This window comes from Rhinopithecus bieti, unplaced genomic scaffold, assembly GCF_001698545.2.
Source record: "Rhinopithecus bieti isolate Rb0 unplaced genomic scaffold, ASM169854v2 scaffold_42598, whole genome shotgun sequence".
Classification (NCBI taxonomy): Eukaryota; Metazoa; Chordata; class Mammalia; order Primates; family Cercopithecidae; genus Rhinopithecus; species Rhinopithecus bieti.
Genome location: NW_016817168.1, coordinates 163001 through 183949, shown reverse-complemented (window position 1 = coordinate 183949; position 20949 = coordinate 163001). Strand labels below are relative to the sequence as shown.

General features: G+C 56.6%; 2 protein-coding genes across 3 annotated transcripts in view; both read right to left on the bottom strand.

The window, feature by feature from the left end:
- The window catches only part of RAVER1 (ribonucleoprotein, PTB binding 1), a 19570-nt gene extending 1870 nt beyond the window's left edge, over positions 1–17700 (bottom strand). The window contains exons 1-12 of one of the 2 annotated variants that reach the window (XM_017855920.1): positions 17357–17700; positions 14529–14595; positions 12707–13176; positions 5688–5879; positions 5463–5592; positions 4966–5060; positions 3870–3957; positions 3388–3599; positions 3198–3291; positions 2995–3122; positions 1569–1643; positions 406–549 (exon numbers count right to left, since the gene is read on the bottom strand). In XM_017855920.1, coding sequence (XP_017711409.1) covers positions 406–549; positions 1569–1643; positions 2995–3122; positions 3198–3291; positions 3388–3599; positions 3870–3957; positions 4966–5060; positions 5463–5592; positions 5688–5879; positions 12707–13176; positions 14529–14595; positions 17357–17626 — 1965 coding nt within the window. In that variant the 5' untranslated portion in view covers positions 17627–17700. Of the gene's footprint in view, positions 1–405; positions 550–1568; positions 1644–2994; positions 3292–3387; positions 3600–3869; positions 3958–4965; positions 5061–5462; positions 5593–5687; positions 5880–12706; positions 13177–14528; positions 14596–17356 lie in introns of both variants that reach the window. The other variant, XM_017855919.1, reaches the window with a different exon arrangement.
- A 143-nt stretch (positions 17701–17843) lies between these two features.
- Positions 17844–20949, bottom strand: part of ICAM3 (intercellular adhesion molecule 3) — a 10485-nt gene continuing 7379 nt past the window's right edge. The window contains exons 3-7 of the mRNA XM_017855921.1: positions 19730–20035; positions 19132–19413; positions 18598–18852; positions 18230–18478; positions 17844–18127 (exon numbers count right to left, since the gene is read on the bottom strand). Coding sequence (XP_017711410.1) covers positions 17925–18127; positions 18230–18478; positions 18598–18852; positions 19132–19413; positions 19730–20035 — 1295 coding nt within the window. The 3' untranslated portion in view covers positions 17844–17924. The remainder of the gene's footprint in view (positions 18128–18229; positions 18479–18597; positions 18853–19131; positions 19414–19729; positions 20036–20949) is intronic.

Genomic DNA, 20949 nt, shown 5'->3' with positions numbered 1-20949 from the left:
CGCCCCCGCCCTCCCCGCCCTCCCTGTCCCCACACACGAAGGGTTTCAGGTTTCAGGTTCAAATCTTGCTTCTGCTACTTTCTAGCCATGAGACCTGGGGGCCAATTGCTCCATTTTGTTTGAGCCTCAGTTTTCTCATCTGTCAAATGGGGTCAAGTAGCACCCACAGCCTGGGCTGTAGAGGGAGGAAGTGACAGAAAGCCTGGAAGGCTGGCAGTGCTAGGTGCGTGATGCACAGGGTGGATAGAGGACAACAGGCTGTTGCTACTCCACCCTGAGCACGACCAACCTCTGCCACCACCCCAGCTTTGGCCTGGGTACCAAGGGTCACAGAGCCCTGGTGGCAGGCACCCCCGAATCGCAGCTGTCCCAGGGTGCCTGTGTTCAGCCAGAGAGGCTCCTCACCTTGCTGAGGTGGCTCTGCTTGAGGCCAGCCTGCAGGCCGCTGGTGAAGTAGGAAGTGGGCGAGCCTGAATAGAAGTGAGAGAGGGGGCCCCCGCCACTCCCACCGCTGCTCCGTTCACCGAAGCCACTGGGCGGGGGGGACATCTGTGGAAGAAGGGTTGGTGGAGTGAAGCGGACAATTGTAGTACCCAGCCCTATGTATATGATCCTCCAAAATGATTCTGGGCTTTTTTTTTTTTTGAGATGGAGTTTCGCTCTTGTTGCCCAGGCTGCAGTACAATGGCATGATCTCGCTCACTACAACCTCTGCCTCCCAGGTTCCAGCGATTCTTTTGCCTCAGCCTCCCAAGTAGCTGGGATTACAGGCATGTGCCACCATGCCCAGCTAATTTTTTGTATTTTAGTAGAGATGGGGTTTCTCTATGTTGGTCAGACTGGTCTCAAACTCGTGACCTCAGGTGATCCACCCGCCTTGGCCTCCCAAAGTGCTGGGATTATAGGCGTGAGCCACCGTGCCCAGCAATTCTGGGTTTTGCAAAGACTAGCTGTGGCTAATAGGACTGAGGAGAGCTGGCATGTGGGTCCCCGCCTCCTCTTCCTCCTCCAGGAACCCGGGGATCATCACTGCACGAAGGGACACAGAGAAACTGTCCCAGTTTATGGAGGCCAAATATGTGAGGCCATGTAGCTCACTGAGGCCCAGGTGAGTGCCAGGGACCGCCCACTGCCCCACAGAGTGGCAAGAAGTAATACAATGCCTGGCATGGCATGGTGGCTCACGCCTGTGATCCTAGCACTTTTGGAGGCCAAGGTGGGAGGATTGCTTGAGCCTAGGAGGTCCAGACCAGCCTGGGCAACATAGGGAGACTTCGTCTCCACAAAAAGTACAAAAATTAACCATCACGGTGGTGAGTGCCTATGGTCCCAGCTACTCAGGAGGCTGAGGTAGGAGGATGGCTTGAGCCCAGGAGTTTGAGGCCGCAGTGAGCTATGATGGAGCCACTGCACTCCAGCCTGGGCAACACAGTGAGATCCTATCTCAAAAAACCCCACAAAGAACACACAAAATACAAGGTCTGCTTATTCTAGGCTACTAAGTCATGGCACAGCCTGTCATGTAATAAAAGCTGATTGCTACACACACCATACCAGGTGGCTCTTACCTTGTGTCGGCTGGGTCCGTGAGGCCCAAGGGCTGGTTCCCGTGGGTGGGAGAAGAGCCGCCGTGGTCCCACGTCCTGAATCAAAGTGGGAGAAGCACAATGGGTTGGAGTCTGTCCCAGCCTCACCCCTGGCTGAACTCCGCTGGCAGAGCTGTCATCAGGGAAGACAGCCCCCACCACTCTGGGACCAGGAAGAGGCAAATTGGGGGCTGGATGCAGCTCGGCCCCAGGGATGGCTGCTGTGAAGGGGGTGCCCCCATGGGTCTAAGTGTTTGGAGTTTCCCAGGCAAGCTGGGAATTCGAACTATGTGGACTCTTGTAGTTTTCCTGTGTTGGCATTAATTTCCGTTGTTATTTGTTTGAAATCCAGAGGGGGCCAAACATCACCCAGGTGACCTATGGGCGGCCAGTTTGCAATTTCTTTTTTTTTTTTTGAGACGGAGTTTCGCTCTTGTTGCCCAGGCTGGAGTGCAATGGCGCAATCTCGGCTCACCGCAACCTTCACCTCCCGGGTTCAAGCAATTCTCCTGCCTCAGCCTCCCTAGTAGCTGGGATTACAGGCATGTGCCACCACGCCCAGCTAATTTTATATTTTTAGTAGCAACAGGGTTTCTCCATGTTGGTCAGGCTGGTCTTGAACTCCCGACCTCAGGTGATCCGCCCGCCTCGGCCTCCCAAAGTGCTGGGATTACAGGTGTGAGCCACCGCACCTGGTCCAGTTTGTAATTTCTGACCTGCCAAGGAGTTTGGCGTCATAGAAGGACCAAATATCCAGGAGCACAAACAGGAATCAAAGGTGAGAGAGCGGGACAGAAAAGGTAAGCCCTGTCTCTGAGGAGAGACAGTGTGGCGTAAGTCCTCTTGGGAGAGAAAGACAGAATCAGGATGACAAGACTGAGACGCGAGATCCTCCAGGTCTTGGGAATGGACAGACAGGCAGGTGGACCGGGAAGCAGGGGGTGATGTGCAGAGAGACAGGAAACTTTAAGGGCATGAGGCCGGGCGTGGTGGCTCTTGCCTGTAATCCCAGCACTTTGGGAGGCTGAGGTGGGCGGCTCACTTGAGGTCAGGAGTTTGAGACCAGCCTGGACAACACAATAAGACTCTGTCTCTACCAAAAATTTAAAAATTAGTTGGGCATGGAGGCGCATGTCTGTGGTCCCAGCTCCTTGGGAGGCTGAGGTGTGAGGATCGCTTGAGCCCAGGAGGTTGAGGCTGCAGTGAGCTATGATAGCACCACTGCCCTCCAGCCAGGGCAACATAGGGGGACCGTCTCTAAAAAAAAAAGAAAAAAAAGCAGAGACCATATCTGGCACGTTCCCTGTCGCCTCCCTAGCACATGGCCTGGCATAGTCCATCCTAGAGAAATATCAGTTTGGAGAATGATTTGGCCTCAGGGGACAGAGAGCTGCAGCCAGGCACTCACCGAAGGGTAGTCGAAGCCGTAGCTGTCAGACAGCCCTGGTTCGGGGGGCAGGCGGGCGCTGCTGAGGGGGCTGAGCAGGCGGGACTTGAGCTGGAAGGCTTTGCTGCTGCTGCTGCCACCTCCAGAGGCTGGGGGGTTAGGTGGGGGGCCCTCAGCTGGGCGGCGGCTTCTCCCGGCGCCTCCCCAGCCCCGGGCCTCCTTACCCGCCAGGTTGCTGGCCGGGAGCAGGCTGTGTAGGTTCAGGTAGGGATTCAGGGGAATCCGGTAGTCCTTGGGGGGCTCCCCCAGCAGTGAGACCTGTGGCAGGAGGGCCAGATTCGCGAGGGCCCCCAGGAAAGGGGACTCTGTGGAACAGGAGGCTGGTGTGGTGCCGCGCGCAGGGCAGGGCCTTACCCCAGGGGGCGTCGGCAGAGGCCCACTGTCTTTCTGGAGGCCTCTGAGGCCAGAGCCTCGGAGCCCCACAGGGGCGGGGGGAGGAGTGAGCTGGGCCGCTGGGGGACCCAAGCCCAGGGCCTCCCGGTCACCCCCAGCAGGGCCAAGCACGGATGGCAGCAGGGGTGGTGGCTTTCCTCGCCGGGGTGGCAGCTCCGGGGGCAGGCCCCCTCCTAGGGAGGGAAGGAGGATTTCAGTGGCCCAGGCTCACAGGACCCCTCTCCCCAGGGCCCTCCAACTCCCACCTGGACCAGGGCTCAGTGGTCAAGAGACAAATCCATGCTGGCCACTGAGCAGAGCTCATGCCTGGGCCCTGGGGGGGACACCCAACTGATGGACCAGGGCGCGGGGACCCACAGAGGTTGGGTCACTCGCCCAAGGCCACGTAGCAAGGAAGGAAGCGGAAGTGGCTGGGGACACCGTGTGGGCGGGGTCTGCGTTACCTGCAGGCAGCTCCCCGAGGAGGGGGTTGGCCGGCTGGGCCCCAGGCTGGAGGGCGCCCAGAGGTGAGTCTCCCAGGATGCCGGGCTTCTAGGGACAGAGCAGACAGTTGCAGATGGCGGCAGGGTGGCCCAGGGAAGCAGACAGGTGTGGCCCAGAGTCTTGGCAGACACACCCCGACTCCAGGGCTCGGCCGGTCCTGGGCAGACAGGCATGGGGTTCCCCAGCGCCCGCCACACTCCAACCCCATCATTCGTCCCATTAGCCATGGTGACCGAGGGTCTCCTGAGCGCCAGGCCCCAGTTCCCTGGCCAATGATTACAGCACAGTATCAACTGCAGCCACATGGAATGGGACAGCCATACAGTGTTTCAGCCACTTTCAGTCACAGAAGACCAGACCCACAGGCTCACGTACTCTGTCAGTTACCACCAGACAGACAGACTGACACTACTGACTTAGAATCCAGGGAACCACACCAGACAGGACGGAGCATGGGTGGATGTCTGTGTGTGTGCGTGTGCGTGAGTGCACGCGCATCTGTCTTTGTTTCTGCGTGTGTGAGTCTTGTGTCTATGTGTGTCTTTGACTTATGTCTATGTCTGTCTGTGTGTGTGTATATCTGCATCTTTGTATGTGTGAGTCTGCATGTATACCCGTGTTTCTAGGTGTGAGTTGTGTGTGTGCGTTTGTGTATGTGCGCGCGCACTGAGGGGATAGACCTGGTTTCTTCCCCAGGTGGCTCTTCCACAGGGGAGCTTCCGAGCAGTCTATTCACAAAGTGGTGCCCAGCAGCCGCGATCCCAGCCCACACCCAGTTTCAGGCTGTAAATGGGCGTGTCCAGGTCCCGACCCCACCCCAGGCACCAAGTCCAGGGGCCCTCTCCAGAATGGAGGGAAAGACATGTCATGAGCGATTGCCGGAGGGGGATGGGGATGTGGGTGGGAAAGGCAGTTGCTGGGGGGAGTCAGCCTCACCCAGGTTCTGGGCCCCCAGGGCACAGCCAGAGGTCCCCCCACCCCACCAATCGCGCCAACTGTGTTGAAAAGAGCAAGGAGGGGCTGCAGAGCGGTGGGTGAGGGGGACGCGTGTGTTACCTTCTGGCCCTGGGTCTGCAGGGCGAGCTGCAGCAGCGCCGTGGACAGGGCTGGCCCACTGAGCAGCGGCATGGCTGGGGGAGCACCCAGGAGGCCTGCAGGGAGACACAGGAGGATGGGTGGGGGTCCCTGTGTCCTCCCTGCCCCGCCTCATGAAACACTGCCCTGAACCCATTGAAGGGGCAGGAAACTGATGCTCTAGGGCTGGGGGGTGGGCAGTGGACTTGCCCAAAGCAAGGGCCTAGAAGGAGCAGAGGCTAGTCCAGTGAAGGCCAGGCCCCTCTTGCCAGCACCCCAGCTCACTGCAGGCCGCTGTGTGGCCCTGGTCCCGGCCCCGAGTTGTGGACAACAGCAGCTCCCCCTATGACTCCACAACCCCCTCAGCCCTACTCCTGGGCTCCTGTCACTGTGGCCAAGATGAGCAGTTTCGGGGAGTGCCGGGGACAGTGCTGCAGCCCGTTCTGCACAGTGGGGGCCCCCGCCCAGCCCCACCTTACCCTGCTTCCCCCCCGCACTGCCATGGAGCAGGGGGTTGAGCAGCAGCTGGAGGGAGGCAGACGGGCCCAGGTTGTTGAGCAGCTGCAGGATGTTGGGCTCAGGGAGGAGTCCCTTCCCCCGATTGAGGGCCTGCAGGAACAGAGCAGCTCAGAGCGCCGCCGGGGCCCTGATATCCCCATGAGGCTCCCATCCCCACCCCTCCACCCCTGCCCACACAGGCTCACCGTGGCCTGGGCAGCGATGAGAGCGGCCAGCATACTGCGGCCGGGGGGCCCAGGGGCGCAGAAGGAGACTCGCAGGTGGCTGCCCCCCAGGGCCAGACCGTCCGCCTGCTGCTGTGCCTCCTCCGCCATCTCAGCTGTCTCATACTCCAGCACCGCAAAACCCTTCAGCTGCCCGTCCTGGCCGCACGCCAGCTGCCGGAGGAAGGCAGGCAGTCATGAGCACCTGGGCAGCAGTGACTGCACCACCCCGGGAAGTGACAACCGTAACCAGACTCTGCTGCCCCATGAGGGTGAATTCCACACCAGGCCTTCACTGCCCTGTGCCTCGCTCCTGCATCAGCTCCTCTGATCTTCCCAATGACCCTGGGCGGCTGCATCATACCCATTTATCAGAGAAGGCAACTGAGGCACGGAGAGGTCAGCGCACTCAAGGCCACGCAGCTGGAGGGAGGATGGAGCTGGGAGCCGCCTCACCACCAAAGCCAAGGCCACGGCTGGACGCAGTGGCTCACACATGTAATACCAGCACTCTGGGAGGCTGAGGCAGATGGATCACGAGGTCAGGAGATCGAGACCATCCTGGCTAACACAGTGAAACCCCGTCTCTACTAAAAATACAAAAAATTAGCCGGCATGGTGGCACGTGCCTATAGTCCCAGCTACTTGGGAGGCTGAGGCAGAAGAATCGCACCACTGCACTCCAGCCTGGGTAACAGAGTGAGACTCTGTCTCAAAAAAAAAAAAAAAAAAGGGCCACAGAGGGACTTGGGGGATGTCAAAGTACACCAAAATGCAAAGTGGGGAAAGAGGCACGTGGCTTTGGGGTGTCACCCAACCACCAGCCTCAGGCCAAGGACACTGTAGCTGGGGCTGGGAGGGGTGCCCAGCTCGTGGGTGAGGCAGGTGGCTTCCAAGCTTGGGTTCCAGGCTGCTGGTACCAGATGCACAGGTCACACAGCCAGGGAGCAGCAAGCACAGAGGCACGGCCAAGCCAGGGAGGTCTCTCCGTCTCCCGTGACATCAGCCACTTAGTTCTTCCAGACCACAGCCCCCAACCCAGAACCCTGGGGCCAGATGTGTTCCAGGACTGAGAAGTTTTGGACATTAGAAAAGCAGAGAGGCTGGGCAAAGTGGCTCACGCCTATAATCCCAACACTTTGGGAGGCTGAGGTGGGCGCATCATTTGAGGTCGAGTTCGAGACCAGCCTGACCAACATGGCGAAACCCCATCTCTACTAAAAATACAAAATTAGCTGGGCATGGTGGCGCATGTCTGTAATCCCAGCTACTTGGGAGGCCGAGGCACGAGAATCACTTCAACACGGGAAGCAGAGGTTGCAGCGAGCCGAGATCACACCACTGCACTCCAGCCTGGGCGACAGAGTAAGACTCCGTCTAAAAAAAAAAAAAAAAAAAAAAAAAAAGGAAAAAAAGAAAGAAAAAAAGGCAGCCGGGCGCGGTGGCTCAGCCTGTTAACCCAGCACTTTGGGGAGGCCCGAGGCGGGGTGGTCACGGAGGTCAGGAGATTCGAGACCATCCCTGGCTAACACGGTGGGATAACCCTGTCTCCTACTAAAAAATGAGGCCAAAAACTACGGGCGAGGTGGCGGGCGCCTGTAGTCCCAGCCTTCAACTAGAGGAGGCCTGAGGCAGGAGATGGCGTGGGAACCCAGGGAGGCGGGCAGGCTTGCCAGTGAGCCTTGAGATCTGGCCACTGCTGACTCCAGCCCTGGGCGACAGAGCGAGACTCCGTCTCAAAAAAAAAAAGAAAAGAAAAAAAGGCAGGCACTGTCAGCGCCCTTACTTTGTAGGTGGGAAAACTCAGGCTCAGAGAGGGACAGTCCCTTGTCCAGGTCACAGTCTAGAGCACAGACAAGGCCAGGCTGACAGCCTTCATGGGACCAGCCACATCAGGGTACTGGTGATGGCTGTCCCAAGAAACAGTGCTGCAGCAGGATGTGGTGGTACCGGGCTATGGTCCCAGCTGTGGGGGGAATACCGCTTAAGCCCGGGAATTCAAGATTACAGTGAGCTATGATTGAGCCACTGTACTCCAAGGACAGCAAGACCCTGTTGCTTAAAAACAAAGAAAAAGAGGCCAGGCACGGTGGCTCATGCCTGTAATCCCAGCGCTTTGGGAGGCCAAGGTGGGCGGATCACCTGAGGTCAGGACCAGCCTGACTAACATGGAGAAACCCCGTCTCTGCTAAAAATACAAAATTAGCCAGGAGTGGTGGCTCATGCCTGTAATTCTAGCTACTACGGAGGCTGAAGCAAGAGAATCGCTTGAACCTCAGAGGCGGAGGTTGCGGTGAGCTGAGATCGCGCCATTGCACTCCAGCCTGGGCAACAAGAGCGAAACTCCGTCTCAAAAAAAAAAAAAAGATAAATCAGCAAGTGGTGGGGAAGGAAGGGCTCTCGTTCCGGACAGTGGCCAAGCCAGGTAGCAATGCTAAGGGAAGTGGCTGGACCTGGGCCCCAGCACTTGCTGAATGCCCGGGCAGCAAAGGTGCAGGTAGCAGCCCTTCACCTTGGCCCACGCCCTGTGCCAAGGTCTGGGCACAGATCTCCCATAATCACACCCATCGTTTTGTTTTGTTTTCTTTGAGATGGAGTCTTGCTCTGTCGCCCCGGAGTGCAGTGATGTGAACTCAGCTTACTGTAACCTCCACCTCCTGGGTTCAAGTGATTCTCGTGCCTCAGCCTCCCCGTAGCTGGGATTACAGGCGTGCACCACCACGCCCAGCTAATTTTTTTTTTTTTTTTTTTTGAGACGGAATCTCACTCTGTCGCCCAGGCTGGAATACAGTGGTGCGATCTCGGCTCACTGCAACCTCCGCCTCCCGGGTTCACGCCGTTCTCCTGCCTCAGCCTTCCATGTAGCTGGGACTACAGGCGCCCGCCACCGCACCAGGCTAATTTTTTGTATTTTTAGTAGAGACGGGGTTTCACCGTGTTGGCCAGGCTGGTCTCGAACTCCTGACCTCAAGCAATCTGCTCGCCTTGGCCTCCCAAAGTGCTGGGTTACAGGCACGAGCCACTGTGCCCAGCCATAATCACACCCATCTCAGGGATGAGCAGAGAGAGACTTAGAGGGGTCACAGAGTGATCAAGGCCACACAATTCCTAAGTAAGGGGACATGTGTGAACCTCAAGCTGCCCCACTGTCAAGCCCATCCTCCAATCAAACGGGTCACCTAACGTTAAAGGTGAGCTCCTTGGAGGACGTCACCTCAATGCCTGGTACTCATCAGATGCTCAACAAATGTTTGGTGAGATCAGGCCCAGTGGCTCGAATCTATAATCCCAGCACTTTGGGAGGCCGAGGCAGGAGGATCGTTTGAGCACAGGAGTTTCAGACCAGTCTGGGCAACATAGGGAGATCCCATCTTCACATAATTTTGCACCCACCACCAAGCCTGGCTAATTTTTTTTGTATTTTTAATAGAGACAGGGTTTTTTTTTCTGTTTTTTGTTTGTTTGTTTTTGAGACGGAGTTTCACTCTGCCACCCAGGCTGGAGTGCAGTGGCGGGATCTTGGCTCACCACAACCTCTGCCTCCCAGTTTTAGGCGATTCTTCTGCCTCAGCCTCCCAAGTAGCTGGGACCACAGGCACATGCCACCACACCCGGCTAACTTTGTTTTGTATTTTTAGTAGAGACAGGGTTTCACCATATTAGCCAGGATGGTCTTGATCTCCTGACCTCGTGATCTGCCCGCCTCGGCCTCCCAAAGTGCTGGAGGCTTGAGCCACTGTGCCCAGCCATGAGACAGGGTTTTACCATGTTGACCAGGCTGGTTTCGAACTCCTGACCTCAAGTGATCTGGGGTTACAGGCATGAGCCACTGCACCCAGCCTCTATGTAAAATTTTAAAAATCAACTGGGCATGCTGATGCATTCCTGTAGTTCCAGCTTACATGGGAAGCCAAGGCAGGAGGATCTCTTGAACCCTGGAGATTGAGGCTGGAGTGCACTCCCCCAGCCTGGGCTCCTCTAGCCTGGGTGATAGAGTGAGAACCTGTCTCAAAAAAAATAAATAAATAAATAAGGCCAGGCACGGTGGCTCACACCTGTAGTCCCAGCTACTCGGGAGGCTGAGGCAGGAGAATGGTGTGAACCTGGGAGGCGGAGCTTGCAGTGAGCTGAGATCACGTGACTGCACTCCAGCCTGGGCGACAGAGCAAGACTCCGTCTCAAAAAAAAAAAAAGAAAAAAATTTAGTGAATGTTCCAGTGGAGAAATGAATGGGCAGCTGTTCACAATAACCTGATCATGAAGCACTGACAACCCTGTTTTGAGATGGGGAAACAGGCTAGAAGACTACCTGTAGCTGGTCATGACCCTGTGACCTTTGATCTCCACATAAGAAGGTAAGGCCAGGCCAGCACAGTGGTTCATGCCTGTAATCTCAGCACTTTGGGAGGCCGAGGTGAGCGGATCACTTGAAGTTAGGGGTTCGAGACCAGCTGGGCCAACATGGCGAAACCCCATCTCTACTAAAAATACAAAAATTGGGTGTGGTGGCGGGCGCCTGTAATCCCAGCTACTTGGGAGGCTGAGGCTGGAGAATCACCTGAACCCGGGAGGCGGAGGATGCAGTGAGCCAAGATTGCGCCTCTGTACTCCAGACTGGGTGACACAGCAAGATTCTGTCTTAAAAAAACAAAAATAAAAAATAAATAAAAAGATGAGGCCATTGTGCTAACTTATCTTCTGTCCTGAGCCCGCACAGGCAGCCTGGAACGTAGCAGGTGTCCAAGAGAAGGCGGCAGAATGAATGAATGAATGATGAGTAAACAGAGAGGGGTCCCCATGGCTCATGGATACTCAGCTTTTGTTGTTTTTTTTTTGTTTCTTTGAGATGGAGTCTCGCTCTGTCACCCAGGCTGGAGTGCGGTGGCGCGATCTCCACTCACCGCAACCTCAGCCTAGCGGGTTCAAGCAATTCTTCTGTCTCAGCCTCTCAAGTAGCTGAGATTACAGGCACACACCGCCATGCCTGGCTACTTTTTTGTTGTATTTTTAGTAGAGATGGGGTTTCTCCATGTTGGTCAGGCTGGTCTCAAACTGCTGACCTCAGGTGATCCGTCTCAGCCTCCCAAAGCTTTATAAGCGTGAGCCACTGCGTGTGGCCCTTTTTTTTTTTTTTTTTTTTGAGATGGAGTGTTGCTCTGTCACCCAGGCTGGAGTGCAGTGGCACAATCTTGGCTCACTGCAAACTCTGCCTCCCAGGTACAAGCGATTCTCCTGCCTCAGCCTCCTGAGTAGCTGGGATTACAGCCCTGTGCCACTATACCTGGCTAATTTTTTTGTATTTTTAGTAGACACAGGGTTTCACCATTTTGGCCAGGCTGGTCTTGAACTCTTGACCTCAAGTGATCCACCTGCCTCGGCCTCTCAAAGTGCTGGGATTACATGCATGAGCCATCTCACCCAGCCTGTTTCTTGTTTTAAATATAGAGATGGTGTCCCGCTATCTCACCCAGGCTCATCTTGAACTCCTGGTCTCAAGTGATCCTCCTGCCTCTGCCTCCCAACAGACACCTGGTTTAAATGGGGCACCAATACCCCACTTACACGAGAGGGACCCACTCAAAGCCACAGAGCTGGGGGTCTGAGCCCAGGACTGTCTTTTTTTTTTGAGATGGGGGTCTAGCTCCATTGCCCAGGCTGTAGTGTCATTGTGCTGTGGTGCGATCAAGGCTCACTGCAGCCTCAGACTCCCAGGATCAAGCGATCCCGCCACCTCAGCCTCCTGAGTAGCTGGGACTACAGGCACACCACCATACCTGTCTAATTTTTGTATAGAGAGGATTTCACCATATTGCCCAGGCTGGTCTCAAACTCCTAGGCTCAAAGGATCTGCCCACCTCAGCCTCCCAAAGTGTTGGGGTTACGGGTGTGAGTCACTGCGCCTGGCCAGGCCTACCCCTTCTAAGCCTCTGCACTGGCCTCCTCTCAGTGGTCCAAGCTCTGGAGCTAGGCTGCGGTATTCTGATCCCAGCTCTGCCAGACCCTGGCTGTTTAACTCTGGGCAAGTTACTTGACCCCTGTGTGCCTTGGTATCCTCACCTGAAAATGGGAGTAATACCTGTCTCTCAGGGTTGCTACAGGATGAAGCAACTAAAGGTTATGTACTGAGTCCACAGCGAGTGCTGGAGGAATCCCCTTCAGGATCTCTGGGGATCAAGACCTTCTGGGGGCTCTTAGAGAGTGAGTCTGGCCTATTCTCGCCCCACTGCACCTGTCACAGGGTGAGGCACACACACAGAAGTGCCTGGCACATGTGGTCTGAATGAACAAGGGATTGTTTTGCCAACCCATTGTGCAAGTATTAAGTCCCTGCTTACGGAGGAGGGAAACTGTAGATCAGAGAGCCAGTGACTGGCCCGAGCTCGAGGGTGGGGCTGGGATCTAGCGAAGCCTCAGTCTCTGACCTCAAGGTTCAAATAGACTGTGGGCTCCTCTGCAGCCTCCTGAATGCCTGGCCAGGGTCTGGGACCCCATGGGAGGTTTGATGAAGGTACCAGCGAATGAGGAGGTGAGCGGTGAGCAAACCTCGAGATCCAGTTACAAGAGTGGTCTCACCTGCATCTGACAGAGCAACAGTGAGGCCTGAAGTTGCACAGGGATTCAAATCCTCTGGCCGGGCGCGGTGGCTCACGCCTGTAATCCCAGCACATTGGGAGGCTAATGTGGGTGGATCACCTGAAGCCAGGAGTTCAAGATCAGCCTGGCCAACATGGCAATACCCCACCTCTACTAAAAATATAAAAACTATCCAGGCGTGGTGGCGGGGCACCTATAGTCCCAGCTACTCTGGAGGTTAAGGCAGGAGAATCGCTTGAACCCAGGAGGCGGAGGTTGCAGTGAGCTGAGACTGCATCACTGCACTCCAGCATGGTTGACAAAGTGATACTCGGTCTCAAAAAAAAAGAAAAGGTAGATGACTCCAAAGACTCCCTCAGGTGCTCCGGGCCTGGCACCTGCTCCCCAGTGCTCTCCACAAGGCTCACCTGGCAGAAGGTGGGGCTATGGACAGCTGACAGCGCCCGGCACAGAGCGTCCACATCGTTGAAGCCAGGTGGTAGGCGGTCCACACAGAGGCAGCGGGAGTGGAGAAGGGCAGGCGTCAGTTGCCCAGCATCCGTCCAGTGCACGTAGAGGGTGCGCGGTCCCAGCGGCTTGCCCAGCAGGTCCGACTTGGCACGGGCAGCCGAGTCCTTCTTCATGTACTCGGCAAAGCCATACCCCTTGGAGTGGCCAGTGCGCTCACTGTAGACCAGGAAGCAGCGCTCCAGGCTGCCGAAGGGCCGCACCAACTCCTCGAACTGCTGCTGTGTGAGGCTGGGGGGCAGGTTGGCCACGCACAGCAGGGCATCCGTGGGCTGCAGCTGCACCGACAGCTCGCGCTCCCGTAAGCAGCTCTGGTGAAAAGCGTTGATTGCGGCCTCGGCCTGCTCCCCATTCAGCAGGGTCACGAAGGCTGCGGTGGGAGGAGGGCAGCGCGAGGTCAGCTGGGCCCCGAGGGCCTGCCCCTCCACGCTGCCACCCTGCCAAGCAGGTGGGACCTCCAAATGCTGGGCATTTCAGGTGCCTGCCGGTCTGAACGGTTGTTGGCGACTCACACAGGTGAGCGCGCCTGCCATTGACTCCAGGCTCCACGAAGCCCACTCCCTCTCCCAGCCCTGTGTCCACCCACACCCATAGCAGCGCCCACCAACTGTGGACCTGGCTCTGTCCTAGAACGCCGTGGGTCACTCGGATGATACCAAGGGCAGTGGTTAAGCCCATGCTCACTGGAGCCCAGAGTTAAGCCCCAAGCCCCAGGTGGCTTTGGGGGTATCAGTTTCCTCATCTGTCAAATGGTTATAACTTAATCATCACAACCAACATTTTGCCAGTGAGGAAACGGGCCCAGAGCAGCACCCCTGTGCCCAAGTAGGGGAGCCTAGACTTGAACCCAGGCAGCTGGACTCCAGAGCCCCACTCTACACACTGCCCACCCCTGCCACCTTTCCAGGCCACCAGTGCCCTGAACCCTGCTGCCACATGCTGCCCCAGATTTGCAATCCACCCAGAGGCCACAGGAAGCTTTGTTCAAAATGATAACCAGATCACGCCACATCCATCTGGTGGCTTCTAGCTGCAGGGTGCAGTGCAGCCTACGTGGGCTCGCTGACCTCCCCTCCCATCTCACCACTGCTATCTGGACCACACCAGGCACGCTCCAGAGGAGCCTTCGCAGTTGCTATTCCCTGAGTATGGAACACTGAGCCCCACCTCCTCACCTGGCTAACCTGGACCCACACAGGTAGAAACCCTGTCTCTACTAAAAATACAAAAATTAGCCGGGTGTGGTGGCACATGTCTATAATCCCAGCTACTTGGGAGGCTGAGGCAGAGGAATGGGCTGAACCCAGGAGGCAGAGGTTGTAGCGAACCAAGATCACACCACTGCACTCCAGCCTGGCGACAGAGCAAGACTCCATCTCAAAAAACCAAAAAACAAAACAAAACAAAAACACACAAGCATGGGTAAGGAAGAGGCAAGAGGGGTAGGAAGAGAATGAATCCATGGCCAAACGTTGTCAAGAATTAGCTCAATGCCAAGCGAGTGGAGTAGGAAGAGAATCAGCCCAATGCCCAATGTTCTTCAAAGAGAACATGAAGGCTGTCCCAAGATGACAGGATGACAGGCAGATTGGGGCAACCTGCCATTTTGGCCTGGGGGGCAATACTGGGCCTGAAGTTCAGAGCAGCAGACAGTGAGCCAGGGCCCTCCCATTTTCAGGGACGGTCATTCCCTGCCCTGGCCCACCCCATGGCCCCACAAACCTGTCCCTTTGTATTTGTCCACAAAACAGTATTTGAGCTCATAGTCACTGAGCAGGTCATGTACTTCCTGTGGAGATACAAGACAAAAGACAGGGAGTTACTGGAGATGGAAGGGGGCAACCCGGTGCCGCCCTCATAGCTGCCACCAGCTATGAAGGCAGGTCAATTACCACCCCCCATTTTACCACTGAGGAAACTGAGGCTTGATGCAGTAATTTGGCCAAGGTCATTCTGCTCATACCTGGCAGAGCTGGGATTCAGAATCTGGCTGCAGACTGTGCTATTACCCAGGCAACATGCTCTTTTTTTTTTTTGAGACGGAGTCTCGCTCTGTCGCCCAGGCTGGAGTGCAGTGGCCGGATCTCAGCTCACTGCAAGCTCCGCCTCCCGGGTTCCCGCCATTCTCCTGCCTCAGCCTCCCGAGTAGCTGGGACTACAGGCGCCCGCCACCTCGCCCGGCTAGTTTTTTATATTTTTTAGTAGAGACGGGGTTTCACCATGTTAGCCAGGATGGTCTCGATCTCCTGACCTTGTGATCCGCCCGCCTCGGCCTCCCAAAGTGCTGGGATTACAGGCTTGAGCCACCGCGCCCGGCCGCAACATGCTCTTAAAGGGTTTATCTTTAGCTTGCTGGGTGGGGTGGCTCATGCTTATAATCCCAGCACTTTGGGAGGCCGAGGCGGGTGGATCACCTGAGGTCAGGAGTTCGAGACCAGCCTGGCCAACATGGTGAAACCTTGTCTCTACTAAAAATACAAAAATTAGCCAGGAGTGGCTACTGGTGGCGCCACTGGTTATAGGTGGCGCACACCTATAATCCTAGCTACTTGGGAGGCTGAGGTAGGAGAATTGCTTGAACCCAGAAGGCAGAGGTTGCAGTGTGCCATTGCACTCCAGCCTGGGCGACAAAGGGAGACACTGTCTCAAAAAAAAAAAAAAAAAAAAAAAAGCCGGACTCATGCCTGTAATTCCAGCACTTTGGAGGCCGAGGCGGGCGGATCACGAGATCAAGAGATCGAAACCATCCTGGCCAACAAGGAGAAACCCCGTCTCTACTAAAAATACAAAAACACAGCTGGATGTATGTAGTGGAGTGCGCCTGTCGCCCTAGCTACTTGGAAGACTGAGGCAGGACAATCGCTTGAACCTGGGAGGTGAAGGTTGCAGTGAGCAGAGATCAAGCCACTGCACTCTAGCCTGGCTACAGAGTAAGACTCCATCTAAAAAAAAAACAAAAAACAAAAAAGGAGTATGCCTTTAGGGAAGTCATTTAACCTCCACGAACCTCCTTTTGCAAGATTCACTGTTTCCAACAACTCTGTAAGCGAAGTATTAACAAACTAATGTTGTACATGAGAAAACCTAGGCTAGGAGAAGTGAAGAGATCGGCTGGAGGCCATGCAGTCGGGCGGCACGGCCACCCACGGGTACCTGACTGGGAAGCCCACCTACTAGTAAGCCCCACATTCTGTGGGTTCACATGCCTCCCAATTTCCTCCTCCTGATAAGGCTGCCCTCTTGCAAGCCAGCTCATTTATTTTCTTTTTTTTTTAGAGACAGGGTCTTGCTCTGTCACCTAGGCTAGAGTGCAGTAGCACGATCATAGCTCACTGCAGCCTCAACCTCCTAGGCTCAAGTGATCCTCCCACCACAGCCTCCTGAGTAGCTGGGACTACAGGCACACACCACCATGCCTAATTATTTAAAATTTTTTTAGAGATGGGGGTTTCACTATGCTGCCCAGGTTAGTCTTGAACCCTTGGGCTCAAGACAGCCTCTTACCTCAGTCTCTCAAAGTGCTGGGATTAAAGGGATGAGCCACCGTGCCCAGCCTCAAGCCAGCTTTGAAGGCAAAGTGCTGGGGCCTGCTGGGGCCAGATACACTATGCATCTTGCAGGAGAAACAATGTGTTTCCTGCTTAGAGACTGCAGACACTGAGAGGAAGACCCAGAAACAAACCTGACCATCCTTAATGATGCCTGCCCCGATCTGTCCCTAAATTCAGCCCCTCCCAACATCCCTGGGGTCCCACTAGCCAGGTGCCCACCCATGGGCAGGGAGGGCCAGTGGCAGGTGTGCTGGTGGGCCAGAGAACAGGGATTCTCAACAGAAGGAAGCGAGAACCTGTTTCACCGCCGTAGGGCAGGGCAGTATAGGTGCCATTTCCCCGGGTCCAAAGAGCATTGGGAAGCACTGCCCCATGCTGGCCCCATGAGAAGGGCACTCCTAGCAGGAAGATTAGCCACGAGGGGATCCATAGAACACAGGCCCCGCTTCCTTCCTGTAGGTCTGTAGGCTGGTGGCAGGAGTCCCCATTTTCCCAAATTAATCCTTAGGTTTTGGGGGCTGAGACCCAGGGGCTGCTGTTACTTCCGGATTTATCTCTGAGAGCAGTGAATAAACGTGTGAGATGGAGGGGCATACTCTCCGCAGTCCTGAAACTTCTGGATTTGAGGTCCCACTACCCTGTGGTAGAGTGGGTGGAGAAAAGCATCATCCAAGCAGGGGGCAGCTGGTGGTCCAGTGTACCAGCCCATTCACAATTCCCCAACAGGACCAAAGCTGTCCGCCCCCTTCCATCACTTGGTGTCGACCAAGCCTGTGGTCGCCCCTAGCAACGCCCTCTCTCACTTCACAGCCGGTTTCCTCTTTCATCACCGCCCCCCAACATCCCGCTCTTGGTCTCTCTCGATCCCGCGTGGATCCAGTGCTTGGACGCCCCCGCCAACGACCCCCGCGCACCTCAGCGTTGGTGTCGCCCAGTTCCCCCCGCGCACGCGCACCGTGGTATTTCCCGCCACGCTCCTACACCGCCCCCCCCCAATACCTGGTTGGTCACGTCCCCCGGGAGGCCCCGGATCAGTATCTTGCGGCGGTTACGGAACTGGCGCTCGGTGTGTTCCAGGCGTTTCCGGATCTCTTCTGGATCTAGAGGCGGCAGCTCTTCTTCGGGCGCCCGGCGCTCCGCGGCATCGCCGGCTTCGACCTCGGCCCCAGACTTCGGGCTCAGCGGGGGCCGGTGAGTAACGGACACGTCCGCCGCCATCTTGGGAAACCCGGCGCCTTCTGGGACCAGCGAGCCGGGGCGGAGCGGCATAGAGCGGCAACGAAGGCGCGCCCGTCGATTGGCTGAAAGAAGCCCCACCTCGTTCCCTCCCCCCTTATCCCATTGGCTAAGCCCCAGCCCGCCTCTCAAGAGTTCAAGCTGCGTCTGCGCGCCACAGACCCCGCCCCCTTCCGTCGCCGCGACGCTCCTCAGTGGATGTGCACCTGGGTGGGAGAGCCTTGCAGCGCGGGTGGAATCAAACCACAGATTAGGGAGTTTGAAGGCTTTATTGGTGCGGAATCTGAGGGCACAGCCAAGCCCCCGCCAACTTTGACCCCGGATCCCAGCCTCACTCAGCTCTGGACGGTTCTTCCCCCATTGCCTCTGTCGGCTGCATAGACGTGAGGGGCAGAGAGGTGCTCTCCTGCCTCACATGGTACCTGCCGCTCCGTTTATGCTCCCTGAAGACGTACATTAAGGCCACTACGACCGTCACCACACCCACGATCACTAACACCGCCAAGACGACAGGGACAGAGGGGGAGTTCGGAGCTGTGCAGAGAAAGCGCTAAGTCAATATGCGTCCCCCCTGTCTCCAACCCCCCCGTCCCCCGCGGCTTGCCGGTCCAGACCCGCGGCCCAGTGTTAGCTCACCCTCAATATCCATCACCACGAGCAGGGTGTATTTGCCTCGTGAGCTGGACGCTTGGCATTGATAAATGCCATTATGTGTTACATTGACGAAGAACGGGATCCCCACCGGCACCTCCCGGTTGGAGCCTTCCTTCAAACACCGCAGCTGGGGGTACGGGTTGCCCCTGGCTTGGCACTGCAGGACGTGTCTCGTTTTGTCTTTCCACTTCAAGTGCTGGGGGCATGTGGCTCGGTCAATTTTAGGACCATCTGTGGAACCACCATGTGTGATCAGACACCCAACACACCCGAGGCACGGTGATGAAGAGGAGTGTCTAATCTTTCCAGGGCAGGGGTGAAGGGATTAAAGGTCAGGGTGACTGACTCACACAGGACACGCAGCTGGACGCTACTGTTCCTGTACAAGAACTCGCCGTCCACCTCGAGAGTGGCACTGCAGAAGAAGCTGCGTCCGTCGTCACTCTCGGTAGCATTTAACTGAAGTTGAGCTGGCTGCCCTGGGGCTGCGGTTGCAACTCCGTCCAGCGTGACCTGGACTCGAGCCCCAGCCATGCAACTCACGGTCACTATGGACCCCTCGGGGGCGCTGAGGTCGCTCAGGTTCAGAATGGGTCCTAGGAAGCCTAAAGGCGGGGCATTGACCAGGAGCTTAATGAACGAGACCTTCCTGTAGGTCAAGCCGCTCCCTCCGCCCTCCCCTTTCGTCTCGGGATATCCGGGCCACGCTTTCGGCGTTCAAGCCTCGCCCTCTTTCTGGGCTTTGTCCAACTTCGGGCACTCAGGCCCAGCCCACGTTGCAACTACTATTGGGGCAACTCAGGCCCCACCTTTTTGGCTAGTCTCCGCCCCTCTGCCACGCCCCAGACTGCTGAGGCCGCGCCCCTTCCCACGCCTCCTCTTACTAAAGACCGTCAAGTTCTCCCGGGCCTCCAGTCTCTCGCCCCCTAGGATCACGATGCAGACGATCTCCCGCGCACCCTCCTGATCTGCGCGCGCTGTGGCTGTGGCCGTTAGCCTGTCCCCGTGGTTCGTGACTGTCACATTCAGCATCTGGTCCCCCAGCGCCAGGTAGACCCGGGCCTCTGAGGCCGGAAAAAGCCCGTCTAGAATGCAGTTCACCGGCGACGACTTTTCCACCTCCAAGAACCGGGGGGCCACGAGGCGCGGGGGGGTCACAGGCAGGGCTGGGGAGAAAGGTGGGCATGAACACAACCCCCAGGACCGTGCCTTCCCCAGGACACCTTCATCCCCCGCCCAATCAGGAATTCTTGCTGACTGCGTCACCCTTCTTCCCAGGACACACACGGCCATGAAAACGGCCTTCTCCAAAGATCCCACGGCTTGGGCCTCCCTTCTGCGACCACCCTGCCCAGTGGCCTGGGGCTTTACTTCCCAGAAGCCTGTGAGGTCCGGGGCACCCCACTCTCATGAACCCCAAGGCCAGGGCACCCTCTACCCTGACTCAGCTCATCACCCACTGTCTGAAGCCCCTTCTCTCACCAAAGGTTCGGAGTTGGCGGGGGGCTGAGGTGTTCCAGAAGACTCCCAGCCCCTGGGGCTTCATGTCCAGTTCTGTGCGGCATGAGAAATGGGCTCCGTGGTCCTTTCTGCTGGTCGGCACAGTGGCAGTGACCTCTGCTGGCTCCCCCACTGCGGGCTGCCGGCTCAGCTCCTCCTCCCGGCGGAGCAGCACCACCGTGAGGCTGGTCCGGGGCGACCCACCTTCCACTTGGCAGCGCAGGGTCAAGTTCTGGCCCACCGGCTGCCAAGAAGGCAGGGGTGCCAGCTCCACGCGCTCCGGGAGGCCTGAGAGAGGAAGGGAGTATGGCACTTAGCGGGTCCTGCAACCCCACCCACCCACCCCAGGGACTGGGGAGGAGACAGGGCGGTCCTGCCGAGAACTGTGAGCTTTGAGTTAATAAACTTAGAGGGCTTAGAACTGGGCCAAAGCCTTTGCTATTATCATTAGTGCAGTGATTATCATTTCCTGTGTTGTCAGACACCTTGCGAGGCGCTAAACAAAATTTTCTGTTCTCCAGGATGGCACAATAAAAAAAAATTAACAAAGAGGAAGGAAGGGATGAACATTTATGACTATTTGATATGAATATTACAAATTCCTGTTTATGGCCAGGCACTGTGGCCCACGCCTATAATCCTAGAGCTTTGGGAGGCTGAGATGGGTGGATCATGAGGTCAGGAGTTCGAGACCAGCCTGGCCAATATGGTGAAACACTGTCTCTACTAAAAATACAAAAATTAGTTGGGTGTGGTGGTGTGTGCCTGTAATCCCAGCTACTTGGGAGGCTGAGGCAGGAGAATCGCTTGAACCCGGGAGGCAGAAGTGGCAGTGAGCCGAGATCGCACCACGGCACTCCAACGACAAGACTCTGTCTCAAAAAAAAAGAAAAAAAGAGGCCAGGCACGGTGGCTCAAGCCTGTAATCCCAGCACTTTGGGAGGCCGAGACGGGCGGATCACGAGGTCAGGAGATCGAGACCATCCTGGCTAACACGGTGAAACCCCGTCTCTACTAAAAAATACAAAAAACGAGCCGGGTGAAGTGGCGGGCGCCTGTAGTCCCAGCTACTCGGGAGGCTGAGACAGGAGAATGGCGTAAACCCAGGAGGCGGAGCTTGCAGTGAGCTGAGATCCGGCCCCCGCCCCCCACCCCCGGCGACAGAGAGAGACTCCGCCTCAAAAAAAAAAAAAAAAAGAGAA